The following is a 17,351-nucleotide window of genomic DNA, read 5'->3' as shown; positions in this document are numbered from 1 at the left end:
TTGCCCTCCAATCATTTCCATTCAGTCTGCTTGATTTTTTTTTCCACTCAGAAGTCACCTTTTCCATGGCACCATTTTTGTGAACACCATTTTTCAAGAATAAAAAAAAAATTCAAAGCTCCATTTTCACAAATCATAGTGTTATAAGGTCAGTTTCCTTTTCGGCAGAGCGTTCTCTGTAGATGGAGAGATTAATTGTAGCATTTTAAAGCTGTTTCAGAGAGAGTATCACGGCACAGTTAAGTGCTGGGGTTCTGTCACATCCATCCACAGCCTGTTTTTCCAGCAGTTTCACTAGAGAAGGTATCAGTGAGAGCTCCTGCTGTCTCTCCACACACTTCTGCATGTCCACAGCCACGGGACAGGTCTTCCCTCTTCAGCAGGAGCCCACGGTGGTCCTCAAGAGATTCTGCTGGGTGCTTTAGTCACTGCTCTGGGGGTCCAGATGAACCCTCTTGAGAAACCCTACACCAGGACCCAAGTTTTGAGCTCTCCTCCAGGGTTATCAATCCCCTTTGACTTTCTAGGGTGACCATAGCAGGCAGCTCACCTTGGCCTATCCTCCAGGCCACCCCCCTGTCCTTCAGCACACTAAATGCACCTTCCCAAACCTGACAGATGGAGGGAGGCAATTCTCCATGATCTCAGAGCTGGGTTCTAGCTGGAGCACAAGACACAAGTATGCATTCACTCTGAAGCTAGATTAAATTTCTCCTTTGAATGGCCAATGTGTCAAGGACTCTTTTTGCAAGCAAGGTGACCACACACGGCAGAGATGCTGCCATCCACAAGACTTAGCTTAGCATCTTCTGTCCTTAAGAGGACACAGCAGTTGCCAACGATCCACATAAATCAGGGCCTTAGCATATCAGAGAAGCATAGATTCGGCTGTGATCTCACCCTATAATACTTTATTTATTGCATCTGTATGGAAGAAAACGTATGCAGTAGGGTATACACACTGTCAGGATCCGTACCTGAGAGAGAACAGGAAGGTTGCTGGGGTTCTTCGGCCTTGGGATTTTCAGTGCTCAAGGCACCTGTGTTTTCTCCATTTTCCCATATATTTAATATGCATGTATATGAATGAGTATACTATAGTATTCCACTCTCATTTTTCACGGTAATATCTCTTTCCTGTCTATAAGTAACATATTTATAAATGTGAGTACATTTGTGCATATACACATCATCCAGCAGATACATGTCATGGGAGATACAGTAAATATTTTTTTTTTTTTTGCTGCTTTTGTCTGTCTGGAACTCAGACAGAATCAGTCACATGACATGCAGCATTCCCTCCATCTCCAGTAACCTGTGGTTGTCTCGTCATACAGAAGACTGGGTTCTCAAACACCTAGTGGGCAGTTATGAGTGAAAGGGAGGATTTGCCAACCATGGTTTTCACATAAGGTAGCTAGGTGGGCGTTCTAAGTAAAGTTCTTTCAATTCCAGTGCCTTTAAGCCTCTCTTTGGAGGCGTTTCAATGTTCTGCCTTGGCTCTCAGCTCAGCACTAAGTATGTTAAAGGTTCTTTTTTTTTTTTTCAGTATTAAAGCTAGGGTCTCACTGAAGTCTGGGTTGTCAATGCAGAGGTGATCTATCTACCCTTTATGTACTTATTTTACATTTTAATTAAAATATGATTGCCTCACTTTCCCCCACTCCTTTTCTCTTCCAGACCCTTCACTTTTTAGAAAGAGAACCTTTAGTCACTGGGGCTGCCTAGCTGCTTAGAGAGGGATTTCTAAGCCTACTTAATACCTAAGATTTCAATGTATTTGCTCTATTTCAACTCCTTTCCTTCACTCCTACTTCCAGAGGTAACTTGTATTCCCCATTCTGAGTCCCTCGAATTTGCATCTTGACTTTGGCTGGGTTTCTGTTCTTAGTGTAAAGCCTCAGTTTTCCTGATTTTACTAAGACAAACATCCCACAGCTCTCTGATCCTCAGCTTCCAAAAATTTGTTGCTATTTTTCCTTTCAGAGTCACCTCATTCTCGAGTTTTGTGACTTTACAGTGTCTTAGTTGTTTTTCAAGTATCCACCACTGAGTTAAAGCATGTGTTCAATCTGCTGTCTTTACCTATACCAACATTTCAAAACAGCATGCTTACAAAGCCTGTGAGTTAACATAGCACTGGGAACTACAAAATGAGTGAGTCCACAATATGTTATTAAAAATTAAAATGAAACTGGGAAATAACTCAGATACCACAAGACATTACTGTTACATTGCCCCACAGGAGAAAAAGTACATGTAGTTTAGTTTTCGTGTTTAAAAGACATGTGGGAAAGCCCTGGAAAATGACCCAAATAGTGAATTCCAAAACAGATTAGTTATTCTGTGGATGAAACTTTTTAACCTTAAGGCTAAGAGATAACAATATTATCAAGTAATGAGTACTTGTCTTGAGAAATAATCATATAACTAATGCCTCCATAATAAAGTATCAAAGGAAAATAAGATGAAGTTATACTAACAAAGTAGGCAATTAAACCTGCGAATGGGTAATAGGAGAAAAGATTAATTTTTCTTTTGAAAAATTAAGATACAAATTCTATTCATGAAGCAGAAGGCAGAGGACTGGATGGCACCCAAATGTCCTTTACTTCTTCAATTAATATTAATGTCTGCATTGTCGCTGTGAGGCCAATCTTCACGGGACCGAGATATCAGTCTCCTCTCTGAGACTGCTGCCGCTTCTTGTTTTGCCCAGGCAGGTGGAATGTGAATGGTTTAGGTACACCTCTTTTAAAGTCTTTAATTTTCTGCCTCATTAGAAAGCAGAGCCAAAAGACAGTTTAGATGACTAAGGAGCCCTGAAAACACGGGGAAGGCAATTAAGAATACAGGCCCTCACAATTTATTCAGATGCTCAGAAACTATTATTTTCAATTATAGAGCATTAGGGTAGGGTTCAGAAGAGGTAATTAGCTTATGCTAAATGACTGTTTCTTGGAGTAGCTTAAAGCCAGTTCATTTACAGCTAGAAGTAATTGTTTAAAATAATTGTGTTTTCCTAAAATTATTAAAAAATGCTCCCATAGCAAAGTACTTGTAAATTTACTTCATATGTTAAGGAGAAAATATTAAAATGGTGAATATTTCTCTTTAGGCATTTAAAGTAGTAAACATGTTTCAAAACATTTATGTATGTATGTATGTATGTATTGGTGTGTATGTGTGTGTGTGTGTGTGTGTGTGTGTGTGTGTGTGTGTTTATGTGCACATCTATGTGTGTTGGCACCTGTGCCACAGCATATGTGGGGGCCAGAGGAGAATTTGGAGGACTCAGTTCTGTCTTCCCACTATGTGGATCCCAGGGGTTGAACTCAAGCAGTCATGGTGAGTGGTCATCACCTTTCCCAGCTGATCCATCTCAGCTGCAGGTTAGTCTTACAGATGAAATCACTTGAGTTACTAAGACAATTTGTTTTCTGAAGAAATTGGGTGGTGGAGAGAAATAGTAACCACTGTGTTTCTTCTTATCACGGCAAAACTGTACCTCTTCTAGTTTTCTGTTTTAAAATTAATCGTCTTTGTATTAGAGTTTTCACAGCGCCACTATGTAAAATATAAACAAAGCAAGTTTAAGGAGCCCAGGGGCAGATTTTATGTATAAGTGAATTGACATTGTTGTCAAAATGAATTCCAGATTAAAATACTGAGTAGTTTCTTGAAATAACATTTGACGGAGCAAGGCTCTATGTGAAATTAATAGCAAACAATTTAATCGTGGCAGGAAATGCCTTGCATCAGATGATAGATTTCTGATCTCAGACAATTTCAGACCAGCTGAAGGTGCTCTGCAGATGAACCTTTTAATATATGTGCCTATGAAAACATGATAAGGTTCATAACTTAAATGATAAGTTTAAATGATTAAATTCTGTGATTCCAAAATAAGAGTAGTTGGTGACAAAGTCCACAATGCTGAATGCAAGGTCCTGCTACAAAGAATATTTACCCAGGTGTGGCGGAGTCACAACTAAAATGACAGGAGTTCAAGGCCAGCCTGGATTGCATGAGACCCTGAATTTAAAAAACAAAAGTAATTAAAAATAAAACCAAGACTGCTTGGTTAAGCTAGTTACTAATATACCTTGCTCAGAAGTTAATTTTAAATTGAAAATCCTTATTCATATTTTCATACCTATTGTCTTCAAACTTCTCTGTTTTATGGTTCTTTTACGTTTCATTAATACACTGATTTTTCTCATTTCTTTGTTTCTGTGTAGAAGGGTGTTGTGTGCAGGGTAGGTGTTGGCTGGCATATACCCCGTGTGGTCAAGGACATGCATAGAGGCTGCCAAATGTCCTCCTCTACCACTCTCCATCTTATTCCCCTGTGACATGGTCTCTTTCACTGAACTTAGACTTTGCTTTTCCTGCTAAGCTGATCATTAGAAGTCCCAGTGATCCTCCTGTCTCTGACCTCCTCAGCACTGGGCTTACAGATGCACACAAGCCCTCACAGCTTGTAGAGGAGTGCTGAGGATTTGAACTTGAGTCCCCATGCTTGAGCAGCAATCACCCTTACCCATAGAGCCATCCCTCCAGCCCCAACATGCCAACTGTCAGCATGGCATAATCCCTTTTATCTCAAAGTATCATGGCATGAATAACTGTCTGAGACTTTGTACCTGCACCCCACTGTACCAACTATAATGGCGTTTTCATGAGCTGATGCTGAGCTCCTGAGAAGGTCTGCTCAGCTAATAATGTTCTCTGTCATCACTAGGGCCCAGATCCACAGTGTTGTGGTCCAGGCAGTCTGTTAAATGAATAAATGGCAATGCCTATAATGTGCCCTTGGGAAAGCATCCTGTGTTAGTGAGTACTTAATTCATAAAGATGTAGCCATAGGTGCTTAACAAAAACATGAATATATTTGCCTGCTTTTCTTAATGGCATGGATAATGTGTACATTTCCTGTAATTTTTTCCACTCCGATGTTTTCTTAGGCTCACAGAGTCACACAAAAACACTTTGTCATTTTTGCTGCTGCCACTGAACTTCAGAGAGAGGATTCTTGTCTGGAGTAATGCTGCATATGTTTTCCTTTTTACAAAATTAGACCTGATTGAATAAATGACACATTGACTGTAAACACAACCAGAAAAGCGTAATAATGAGGGCATATAGGCTTCCTTCCTTAAAAAGTAAAAATTACTTGTGATATTATTTGCCTACTATAGCGCTGAAATGGCGAGATAAGCCAATGAGAGTTTTTCAGTAACTAAACATCACTGCTGAAAATGCAGTGTTTATCAAGTCACCTGCAGCGTACATCATCTGTAGTAAAATATAACTCCTACACATGTTAGTGGATCAGAAGAATACATTAGCTCACAGGCTCTGCGGGTCAGAAACCTGGAGGCTTTCTTAGTCATATTGTTCTGCCTCTGATTCTGGAGTAAGGTATACAGCTAGCCCCTCAGTCAGCTGCAGCCATTTTAAATACTTGCCCTCGGAAGGGTAGGCATGTCCAAGATCACTAGCATAGCTGTCACAGGACACTTGAGTGGTCCCACTACGTAGTCCTTATTGATGGACTGCCTCCAGGGCCAGCATCCAAGCAGCAGCTAGGAAGCGCCTTTATAACCAGCGCTTTCTGGTTGCACATCGTCCTTTGTAGTTTTTTGTTTGTTTGTTTGGTTGGTTTGGTTTGTTTGTTTGTTTGTTTTCATAAGAAAAGTAAATCCAGTGATCACTCAAGACAAAGGGATTGGGTTCTCACCATGGAAGGGGATGTTAAAGAATCTGTGAATGTGTTTCAAGTTGCTGCATATTCAACACATGACTAGAAAGCACCTTGCTTGTATTCTTAAAACAATGAACCAACATTTTCTCTACAAGTCACAACTGGAAGTTAATTCAGCACATGTTCTTGCTATTCCACTGCTGGGTTCCAGAAACACTGTTAATTCATAGACCCTCTGTTCTGCTTCTGTTTTTAAACAACTATATGCAATTGATTCTACATATTGTATCCAAAATACATAGGTCAAGCCAGTTGTTATACAATACATGCTTAAGTTAGAAATTTAACTTTTTTCAACTTCATATAAAAATGTTTGAAAATGCATCGACATAAAGACACTTCCATTATGTGGTGTGTTTTTTTTTTTCATACATGAAGAGCGGATGGCTGTATTCCTATCCCAGCTTAAGCTGCCAGCAGCAATGCTGTCTGCTCCAGCTCATGGGAGGCCTGGCCCACCAGGGAAGGATGGGTTACCTGGACCCCCAGGAGACCCAGGGCCCCAAGGTAAGGCTGCAGAAGCCCCATGTGCCTGCCAGGGTTTAAATGCTCAATATTTATAACATGCTAATTGCATGTTATGTGTGGTATGTGTAAAATGGTTTGTTGTGTACTATTTTAATAATATTGTATTTACTATTGATGTTAATTATTACTACTTCAAATTTAAAACTGACACACCTGCTGCTTTAAGTTCATTTTAATGATATCTAGTGTAACAATAACTGCAGTTCTTTATGTGTCTCTATCATTGTCATGTAGCAATCCTAGAGTTGTTTCTGTCTCCATCTGAGGCAAGATGTTAGGCAAGAGTTCTCAGCTGAGAGTCTTAAAGAAACTGAAAAAAGAGACTTAGGAGATTCTGCTACAAATAGTCATTTGGGGCTAACACCCAATGGGGGAATGTTTATAGAGTTTTATACATGGTAACTTTTAAATAATTTTCTCTTAATTTGTCTTTATTTCAGATAATTTCATACATACATACAGTAAAAAGCAATTATATCTACTTCCCATTTTCCCATCCAAGTAGCCTGATGCTCCCTCAACTTGGGCCCTCCCAAATTCCTCTCTTAAAAAAAAAAGTCACTGAGTCCAGTTAGTGCTACCAATACATGCACAGGTGCAGAGCCATCCATTGGACCATGAAAGGCCTACCAATGGCCACACACAGTATGCAAAATAAGCCCACTTCCCCAGCAACTAGCCACTGGCACTAGTTCCCAGGGAAGGAGTAAGGCCAGATTTTTGAATCGCTTAATCTTGGGTAGATTTGGAGCAGGCAACTACAATAAGTTCTGAACATTAAAGGATACTTTGCATGTCTTCCAAAGTATTTCAAATCAAACTTATGTTGGGGAAAAAAAACTGTTCACTGATGACAACTTGAGAAGACAAATTCTCTTAAATTTTCCTTGATTCAGTTATTCTGACAGATTCAGCTCTTCTGTAAAAATATGGTTAGCAATCTGCAAACTGCCTAGATAGGTCTGTGTTTAGATGATTCATGAATTCTGAAAGAGAAACACCAAATTTAGCAAGTATGAACCACGAAAAGCAAGGTTAGAGAAACAGCAGCCATAGGCACCCATTGGCACCTCTGCTACAACCAAAGTTATTCCTAAGCATTCCAAGAAGTTCATCTTGTGGGAGTTGAATCCAATTCTACCCCAGAATCCAATTTTAATTGTCGTCTGTGCATGGGCTACACTTGAGGACAGACAATACATCCCCCATTCCGACGTTCCTAATTCCTACACATGATGAGGACAAAACAGCAGACACCAGAATTAGCTACAAGGCCCCATGTTAAGAAGAAATGGACCCCAGACACCAGTTAGTGGGTTTCCAGACTATGGCTGAAGTCTATAATAGCTACCACTAAGCTCTGGTCCTTTGTTGGCCCATGGAGGGCATAGGATGTCTTGGTAACTTACCCATAGGCACTTCAAGTTGAGTCCTTCAGATTACCAGAGGCAACAAGATTTTGGAGGCAGTCAGTATGATGATGGGCAAGCAGTAGAAACTGCTCCCAAGGTAATAGGCACTGTCAGCTACTGAAGCCTTAGCAAGGAAGAAGATTGCTAATTGGAGTACTAAGCCCACCATGGTTGGAGCTTCAAGAGAGAAGCCAGTTCATCCAAAGGCATGTCAGTAGAGAAACTATGCTGAACTAAGTGATCAGAAGATGAGAACCACTTTGTCTCAATGGGCCATGCTATCAGGAGGCTGTGGATGGGAATTACGTAGACTGGTGATTAAAGACTGATGGGAGCGTCTGCACAGGTGTAGATTTGTGGTCAGGAGTTGAACGTCTAGTCCTAGCTCCCTGAGCATGGTGCTTTACTCTTCCGCAAGGATCGTTACTTCCTCAGGTTGTTCTTGTCACTGAGGAGTTGTCCCAGGTACAGTACCCATTCCACAGTAGACAGGCTGGATGGAATGGCTACCATAAAGCCCTCTGCTGACCTCCAAACTCGCTGTAGAAGAAAACATACTGCACCTGACATTAAATGGGCTCTATGCTCAGCTTCAAGATCACTGTAGTTTTCTTAAATACTCATTTTCCATTGACCTTAGGTCAGGAGGTTGACATAGTTAAAGGAAAGGGCCACGTCTAGACTCAGAGGCAGCCTTCTGTGTATATACACCTATATAGAACATGCTTATTACCTTTTATTTGTTGGCTCTCTTCTGAAGTCAGGGTATATGAGAACTGGAAAGATGTTTAAAGCCATGTGAAGATGGGATGCTCAAACCACGTGAAGAGTAAGTCCTGTTGATACCACTAGGAAACTTTGGATGGCTCCTTCAAACCTTGGTAGTCCAAGAGATCACAAAATGGGAAATTGCGGTGATCTAGTAAAACAGAGGTCAGACTGGAGGCGCCTTCCCCCCACAAGCTCCAGGCAGCATCCCAAGCATTGGAAAGGTCAGCTGGAAGGTTCTCAGTCACAGACAATTCTCAGTTAATGGTACTAGTGAGGTTTTTGAAGACACAGCTCCTATTTGCTACTGAGCCAACTGATCCAAAGATGACCTTCCCCATGCAAGGGATTTCGGGGGTTAAGCCTACTGCTATGTGTACATCACAGACCACTATTTCCCACGGAGAGCTGAGGTGTGACTCCTGAGTCTGAAGGAATTCCCCATGCGGTTTCCAGTTTTCTTTCAGACAAGTTCTACTAAAACTGGAGAAAGCCTCGCTCCCACCAGAGTTTCTGATGACAAGTACACAAGGTGTTGCCTTGGCCTTTGGGGCTTCTGACAGAGAATAAATATATCTTGACTATAAGCTGTTGGTTGACATTTCAACTCTTTGTAATACTAAATTTTTCCAGAAATACGGCAGAAAAAAAATAAGTTTGCAAAAAGCAAAGAAGTGAGATCCGTTTTAAAGGCATTTTGCCTCCAGTTGTTCTGTACTGACAACCCGAAAAGCCACAAAGAAATCTCATGAAAGAAGAGAAGGAAGAAGGGAAGGGAAATGGGGGAAAGGAGGAAGAGGGGTAAGAGAAGGGGAAGAGGGAGGAGGAGAAAGCAAGGGCAGATGGGAAGGTAACAGCTGCTGTTTGATTTGTGCTGCTTCTCTGGGTAGGCATTGGAAATTGAAGGGTTTTCTGGTCCTAAGTGAATATGAAGTTCTCAGAGGACGAAGCCACATATGATTCCAATGCTCTCCTCTCTTTGATTGAAAAAGAAGGAAGGAAGCAGCCATGTCAGCCTCAAGTGCTGTTGGCTGGGTTATCCCTCTTCTTTGTGGCTCAGCACAATAGAGTTTTAACAAAAGGATGAAGCTCAAAACACAGCAAAGAAAGGCTCAGGAAATGTGTCTGCTGAGCTATGTCCCAGGCCACACTGGCCACTGGGGAATCCTGTCTGAAGGCAGCTCACGCTCTTAGGAATCGTCTAAAAAGATGCATGGGTTTTTAACAGTGCCTGTCAGGAAAGAAATCCATTTCAACTTAAATTAAGTGGCAATTTGAAATATGCACCACGAAAGGGGTCCTTTTATCACCTTCATTATCTTCCTATGTTGAAAGAAGGATGGGGAAAAAAAAGAATCAAAGACCTTGTGAAGTGTCCTATGCAAAGCAGGAGACGGTAGAAGCACGGGGGGGGGGGGGGGGAATTGATATGAGGCCATCAGAAATATGCCCAAGGGAGGCCATTTTCCTATGAGGGCTTACTAATGAAAACTAGTGGATGTTCCTCCAATAACCCGGTCTTCTTAAAGGACAGTGAATGCTTATTAGGGAAGATTCTGAGCGGTCATTTTGTTTCCATCCTCCTAGACTCCCAAGAGGATGATGACTGATGTCTTCTTAAAGTCAAAAGCGTTTCTATAGAATTTTTATTTTAGCCCTCAGCAAGGCTGTGACTGCTGCCTTCCCACTGGGCAGAGAGAAACCTTGCTCAGTGTTCTGTCACTCCCAGAAGGGGTCTGCCTCACAGGGCCCGATTGCCACAGGTCAAGAGCAATGGACCTGAAAAACACAACTCAGTTGAGTTCTCCTACATAAGTGATGACAAACATTCCTAATGAACTTCACCTTTCTGCGTAAGGTTTCACGGAAGAAATCTTAACAAAATATGGTTGATGTTTTCAAAAAAAAAAAAAAAAAGAATTGATAAAAAACTCAAGAAATGGATGCTTCACTTAAAGGCCTCATTCATTTTGGAAGGAAGCCACATGTAGAGCTAACAGAAGGAAGAGAGCAAGAAAGAGGAAGAGTCACAAGAAGAGGCGGAAGAGGAGGATCTAGTCTACACACATTTCATCAATTTTAATAGGACAGTACTGGGAGCCGTTGCTCTTCTTTCTGAGCTAAAAGTTCAAACTTTAAAAATGTTTAGATATCGTTAGCTTTTAACTCAAGAAAATCCTTTTTCCTTTCTTTCTTTTTTTTTTTTTCCTAATCCAGTGACCCATAGGATAGTTGATAGTTTTTGGGTAGTTCTGGCCTATTCAAAAGGGAAAAGGGGGTGGGGCTTAGCAGTGGAGGCCTTTGGAAATAGTACATATAAGTCAAAATGGCTGACGGTCTCAGCAGCCAGTTAGTGGAGCAGATCAAAGGAAGCTGAACACATCGGGGGGGGGGGCGGTGGGGGGGGGGAGAGAGGTGGGGGAAGGGGTTTATGGCCCTGTGAATGCAATGCCCTCAGAGGCTAGAACTATTTTCTGAGCTCGTGCTGTTCATGCAGCTTTGTCTACTTCACATTTATCAGACATTAATAATAAATACCAGATTAGGTACGATGAACCATGACAAACCTTACAAACACACAGCTGATACATAAATGTCCAATAAGCCAAGCTTGTGATGGGGAGATATTGGCACCACAGATAATACTTAAATACGTTGTTCATATCTTCTCATATGTTTATGATAAGCACATGAGCCCGCTTCAACAGAAATTCTGGTGGGGGTCTAGATACAGGAAATGGGAAAGAAATATATAGCAAGAATTTTGTCTTGAATGATAAGACAGCATAATAATACAAACTTTAGTAATTAAATTGTTAATAAATAAATAATAAGTAAATGAAAAAAAGGAACAAACAACTCATATTTTCAATATCACCAGAATAGAAATTTCAGTCAAGTCAGTTAAGATAACAACACGAAATGCTTTACTGTGACAGTTTACAGATGTAAAGGACCAGAAATTTTAACTATGCTAGGAGATAAGAGATTGTGAAATTCCCAGAGTACTTAAGATGTATTTTAAAGATGTATTCTTGTGGTTTTTTTTAAACCTCACTATCAAACACTTGGTTTGTTTTTTAACTTTATAAATTAGCTGCATAGTTATCAGCTTCTCCATGCCTCACTGTACTCAGCCTTCATTTATGTTTTTGCATGGCAAATGTGAAATAAATACTACTGCATGCTGAGTGAAGAAACGGCATAAACAGCACGGCCCAGAAAACTGTCCTTTCATACGCTTGTTAGTGTTGAGCATTCTTTCGTGTTTCTCCTTCTATTATCACTCCCTCAGGCTACCGAGGACAGAAGGGAGAAAGAGGTGAACCTGGGATTGGGCTGCCAGGAAGTCCTGGTCTTCCTGGATCTTCAGGTAATAGACATACACTATCTCTAGGCATGCAGGCCTCTCAAAATAGTCATTTTCTTCCCTGTGGACCGACCTTGTTCAACTGAATGGCTCATGGTGGGTGGAGAAAGGGAGGCCGGTAGGATTGCATGAGACCGGCATGCTCATGGTGTGTTTGATTTCATTAGCAGTGGGTTTGCCAGGCTCACCAGGTGCCCCAGGGCCTCAAGGACCCCCAGGACCCAGTGGAAGATGTAACCCAGAAGATTGCCTCTATCCTGTATCTCCTGCCCATCAGCAGACAGGTAGAAAGTGAAAAATATGGAGGAAGACGTTGTTTCTGGAGATATCTCTGTGCCATTGGAGCTGTCAGGACGTGCTTCACAGCCACATGCGCTCATGGCTTATGAGTTTTGGACTTCTTCCTTTTATTTATTTATTTTTTTTCAGATGTAGGGCAGACATCGAAAGCAATCATCTGAGTCCTATCCTGACCGTAATTGCAAATCAGTATTTTCAGATGTTTCCCTACTTTGCTCCTTGTGTTCTGCTTTACTTTGGCTGAGTCACCCTCAGTTTTGTATGGAAAACGTAAGCGAGCCGGTTCGCGCTTCCTCAGAAGGAATCACGTGAGATGATTTTGGTGCGCAGACGACACACACTTTATAAACTCGTCAACATGAGTAGCCGTTGATCTCTGAATTTTAATTTTTCAAATTTACCTTGATATTTTCTTCATGTTTAAATGTACCTTCATTGCTTAGAACTTTCTTTCTGCTTGTTTCAGTTGGAACAGTGCATTGCTGCTGTTGACTGATTTTTACAAGGAGTCTTATACCAACCTACACTTATGCTACTTATACAGAAGGATATGCAATAAGAGATTTGCTTTTAACTTATTTTTTAAAAACTATGGGAGCCTCTTTATCAGGGAGCCCCAAAGTTCATCATAGTCAACTACTGAAATGATTTTGTGACTTCCTAGCAATGAGCTCAGTTTGAAGCACTCCTCACTGGCAGGAACGTAGCACCATGAAAAAGGAAGAACCCGCTTGACTCTATGCTCGCTTCAATGAGTCTCTACTGGTTAAAAAAGAAAGTGGTTTTCCCAAAGAGGTTCTTGGTGATGACGGCACCGGCAGTCTTTGGTACTGGGCAAGCTTTAGTGGCCTGGCAAGACCTTTGTGGTCAGTTATGCATTGTTTTTGCTGACTTTGCGGTCCCCAGGCCCGCCGTGAGAGCAAAGCAGGAGACTGGAAAAGAAGAGTCCTCACCTGGGAAAGTGAGAGTGAAGTGTCAGCAAATGCGTGTTGAGTACGTGAAGCCCTCGTGCTTCCAAGGAGATGAACGGTCTCCCCGAAACTATGGAAAGGTCCAGCTCAGCAGAGGAAAGCCAGAGACTCCATCTGAAAGTCTCAATGTGCCTCAGGTGTTGGGGATTTAGGCTCAGGGGTAGAGTGCTTGCCTGGCAAGGATCAAGGTCCCACGTTCAATCCTCAGCTCTGGGAGAGAGAAATACATGCTCTGAAAGGAAGCAAATTAGCCAATGATCTTTTTTACTCCCTACCTATTCATTGCTTGGAGAAACTTTTGGTGAAAAAACAACTGATTTCCTAGAATATTGAGCACAAGGGCGTGGCTGAGACCTAGCTGTTGAGTCCCGCAGAAGCTGAGCATGTGCCGCCAGAGCGCTCCAGTCACAGAAATTAGGAGTCCACACGTCAAGGAGCAGCACAGGATAGGATGATGCTTTCTGTCTGTTCATTGAAAAAGACAACAAGTTTAGAAACGCAACCCACTGAAAGTGGAAACGCTGTGATTGGCGTTTTCCTGGGCAGCGTGCGGGACATAAGGCAGAGTTTGTTTCAGCTGCACCCATGACTGGAGCTGGTTTTCATTACATGCAAGCAGATGAGCTGCTGGCCAGGTGCCGTCAGCATGGCAGTGCAGAAAAGTGACTTTTTAGGTATTTCATATTGAGTTCTGCTGTATATTTTGATTCAAGTTTATTTATTTTTCCAAGTCTACTTTATTTATTGTCAAATGTTTTAAACTTTAAGTGGCTTCTTCCTTTGTTTTCTTTGTATGCAATACCTGCTATGGTGCTCTGTTCTACACTTACACAATTGAAATATGCAAACTTTTGCATAGGTATCTCCACAGTCAAATGATAGTCTACTCCCTCCCCCGAAATGTACATAGGCGAAAAGTTGGTGCTATGTGTATATTTTGAGCTTTTAATTTGTTGAATTTTCTGAAAACTAACAATTTACCTGACACATATTAAGTTACTTGAATTTGCTGTATAGCTAAGACTTTTATATGTTTTTAAATATTATTTTTTCATATTAATTGACAGGTTCTTTATCCTTTTGGCTTATTCAAAACTATTTAATTTTTAATTTTAATATTTTCATGAACAGTTGGCTGGTGCCTATCAGTGTATTCGGACTGTTCTTTAGTTGATTGGTTTATATATATATATATATATATATATATATATATATATATATATATATATATATATAATGATGCACTTCCTTTTCTTGTTTTGTAAATTATATTCACTCATATTCACTTCAGTTCCACAGAACAGAATCCTTTCTTACAATGTGTATAGTTATGATTCTTCCTTTCTCTAATTTCTGTGAATGTATGGCTGGCTTATTCCTGTTTCCAGGACTTAGATTGTTCACACAACTTGAGGAGTGCGGGAGATAGAGTAAATTACATGATGCATATTGGAGAGTGGCCTGTCACCGTGATTCAAGCTCATTTTTTTAAAACTGGGACATGTGACTGAATCTGACATAACTAGAGAGATGAGACTGTGATTACATGGTACAAACCCTCAATCTACTATTATTTATCTTCAAAGTTTTTCCTGCTCTGTTCATAACAAAGCAAAGGGCTCCAAGGAACACTTGGTTTAGCTAACACTACAAAGAGATTGGCAGGTGCTCAACCCTTTTGTAAAAATAAACAGGATAATTTGTTCCCCGAAGTAGTTTTTTTTTTTAATGTCCCTCTCAGTAATCATTTGCTTCATTAAAAAAAAAAAAACCTGTTTACTTCAGCTGTTGATTATAGCAAGGGAGGAGAATTATAAATTTTCTCTCATTTGTACTTCAGATATGTTTTAAATACAAAATAATTACAGGCCACTGTGACAATACTACAACTGTTTTTTCTATAAGCAAAGCTGTTTAAGTTCAAGTCCTAAATTTTATGCCAGTTCACTAAGCAGTTCTAGGTAGAAATCTTCCTATACAGAGAAGATCTATTGTTAGTTAATTTTTCTGGCTTTTAAAGTCGAGAGAAAAAAAAATGGCTTATGCATGTGTCCACTGTTCTTTCCTACTGAAAACACTGATCATTACTTCCAAATCGATGGAAACACAGTCAGTATTGAGTTTTTCAACTTTGTAACTTGATTTAATGACTTTAACCTTCTCCTGTGCTTTTTTTCCCCTGTATTTCATGATATAGTTGAAAATTAAAATTTTGCCTACTTTTAGAGTTTAAGGGACTTTTTCATGATGTACTGCCTATATGAATTGTCACTTTATGTTCATCTTATAAATTTCTATGGTTTAGACATTATATATGGCTTAGCTCTTCCATTTCTGCAGCTTCTCCCATTTCTGAGAAACTTCTTGTATACCTCCTTTTGTCCACAAGATGGTGTTTGAGGCAATTTGCTCAGAACTGAACAAACTGAAACCTAAACAAAATCTAAAACCTAGAAAAATCTGGTGGACACATGAGTAAAACATGGCCTTTGCACTTTTTGTTTTGTTTTGTAAATAATCCTTTTAAATTATATTTCATTTAATTAATGTGTGCCTTTCCCAAATTTTCAGTATCTTTGTGAGATGGGCACAATAGCTTTCAGTTTGTTCATTGTTTCACTTTTCTTTATTTATTATGTATATATTCTTATGTTACATGCAAATTTGCTATGAGGTTGTCTTATGCTATTCTTATATGTTAGTGACTAGTGTGCAAACAATTGGGTGCCATCTTCCCATGGAGACAGGGTAGAAATTCACAGATACTATTTTGACAAATGAAAAACATTTATCTTAACACAAGAAGTAGACAATTTATATGTCACAAAATATCTAGACTCCTTATTGCAGAAGATACATTTTGCAATTACGCTTGTACAATGTCTATTTCTAGAGACATGGAAATAGTTACCAAAAAAAAAAAAAGGACAAATTCTGTGTTTTCAATTTTTCATCTTTTTTAATGGCCTAGTGTTGGTAATACTGTCTGAGACCAAGAATTAGGTCCGGTGATGTTGAGGTTATTTGAATGACCCCCGGAAAAGCTGAGCAGATTTGACCTTTGCCTTTGTTCTTAAATTATTTTCCACACTTGTCTATACACATCTGCCATGTGAAGACACGGTATTCTCTCTTCTGGCTTCAGAGCAGGGAATACAACCCCTCCCCTTTATTCCTCTTCTCTCAGTGATTAACCAGACCCCTATTTGGAGATTCCCAGCAGAGTTTAATTATTAACCCTTTAAGTCATGTGCATCAATGTCGAGTTGTCGGCCAGTGACATTAATTCATCAATCAGCTGGTGGATAAAGTATCATTTGTTTTATTAAACATGTCCAATGAGTGAGAGTTATAGGAAACAGGAAAAGAAGTTATTTCTTGAACAAGATCATGTAGAAAACCTCATCATTTTTGTTGAAGCGAATGCAGCTCCAAGGGGACACAGAGAACACTACTTCAGACAAGTAGACCCAGAATGAAAATAATTATCCAAAAGACAAGGCAAAGCTAGGAACTTCTAAATGGAAGAAAATTCAAGTTCAATTGCGGTAGTCATATATGAATTTGTACAAAGTAAATGCTAATGATGTGGGCATCACTAAACTTAGGACTATTTAAAATTTAACACAAGGCTGGTTGTTAGCTTGACCATAACAAGCTTTCAAGCATAAAGTTCCAATTTTTATAACCTTTTTATTTTGCTGTGGTACTTAAAGTGCTGTTGGAGGATAAATATTTTTGGTGAATTTAAATTCAGATTGTGTTGTGGAATATAGCTATTTATATTATGGCTTTACTTTTCAAATAATGTTTGGGATGTATTTTCATCCATTTTGTTTGCTCCCTACCTTACCTCATCAGCTGTTTAAGGTTTAATTTTATTACACTCACATTAAGTGGAATGCCACTCACTTTATTATTATAAAGCCCAATTAATGCACACTTGCAGGCCTGGATTCCTCTAGCTTTATCATGCGCTGTAAACATGTTGCCTCTCTTAGCAATAAAGAAGTGAATTCTAAATCGGGGAACTCCAAGGCGCAATTCTTAGCACTGGGTCTACACTTTAGCCCTTCTCAGCAGCTGAAACTCCAGGCAGTTCTATTCTGCCAGGTCTTAGCCACACTGCCTCTTCACCATCACACTCACACTAAGAGCAAACCCCACAGCAACCAGGGGGCCTGGGGTTGGTCTATTGCAAGTACGCAGTTTTGAGTTTATAACCTTCCTCCATG

The 17,351-nt window shown here is 40.1% G+C and overlaps 1 protein-coding gene across 6 annotated transcripts in view; it reads left to right on the top strand.

The window, feature by feature from the left end:
* The window catches only part of COL19A1 (collagen type XIX alpha 1 chain), a 324,524-nt gene extending 310,212 nt beyond the window's left edge, over positions 1-14,312 (top strand). For 5 of the 6 annotated variants that reach the window (XM_084755183.1, XM_084755182.1, XM_084755184.1 and 2 more), the window contains 3 exons: positions 6,146-6,274; positions 11,771-11,848; positions 12,013-14,312. In XM_084755183.1, the coding sequence (XP_084611309.1) occupies positions 6,146-6,274; positions 11,771-11,848; positions 12,013-12,140 (335 nt within the window). In that variant the 3' untranslated portion in view covers positions 12,141-14,312. The remainder of the gene's footprint in view (positions 1-6,145; positions 6,275-11,770; positions 11,849-12,012) is intronic. The other variant, XM_084755181.1, reaches the window with a different exon arrangement.
* Positions 14,313-17,351: the final 3,039 nt, after the last annotated feature.

Source organism: Acomys minous (genome assembly GCF_964271855.1).
Source record: "Acomys minous genome assembly, chromosome: 13".
NCBI classification, from domain to species: Eukaryota; Metazoa; Chordata; class Mammalia; order Rodentia; family Muridae; genus Acomys; species Acomys minous.
Note: the sequence above shows the minus strand (reverse complement) of the source record. Positions and strands in the feature narration are given on the sequence as shown.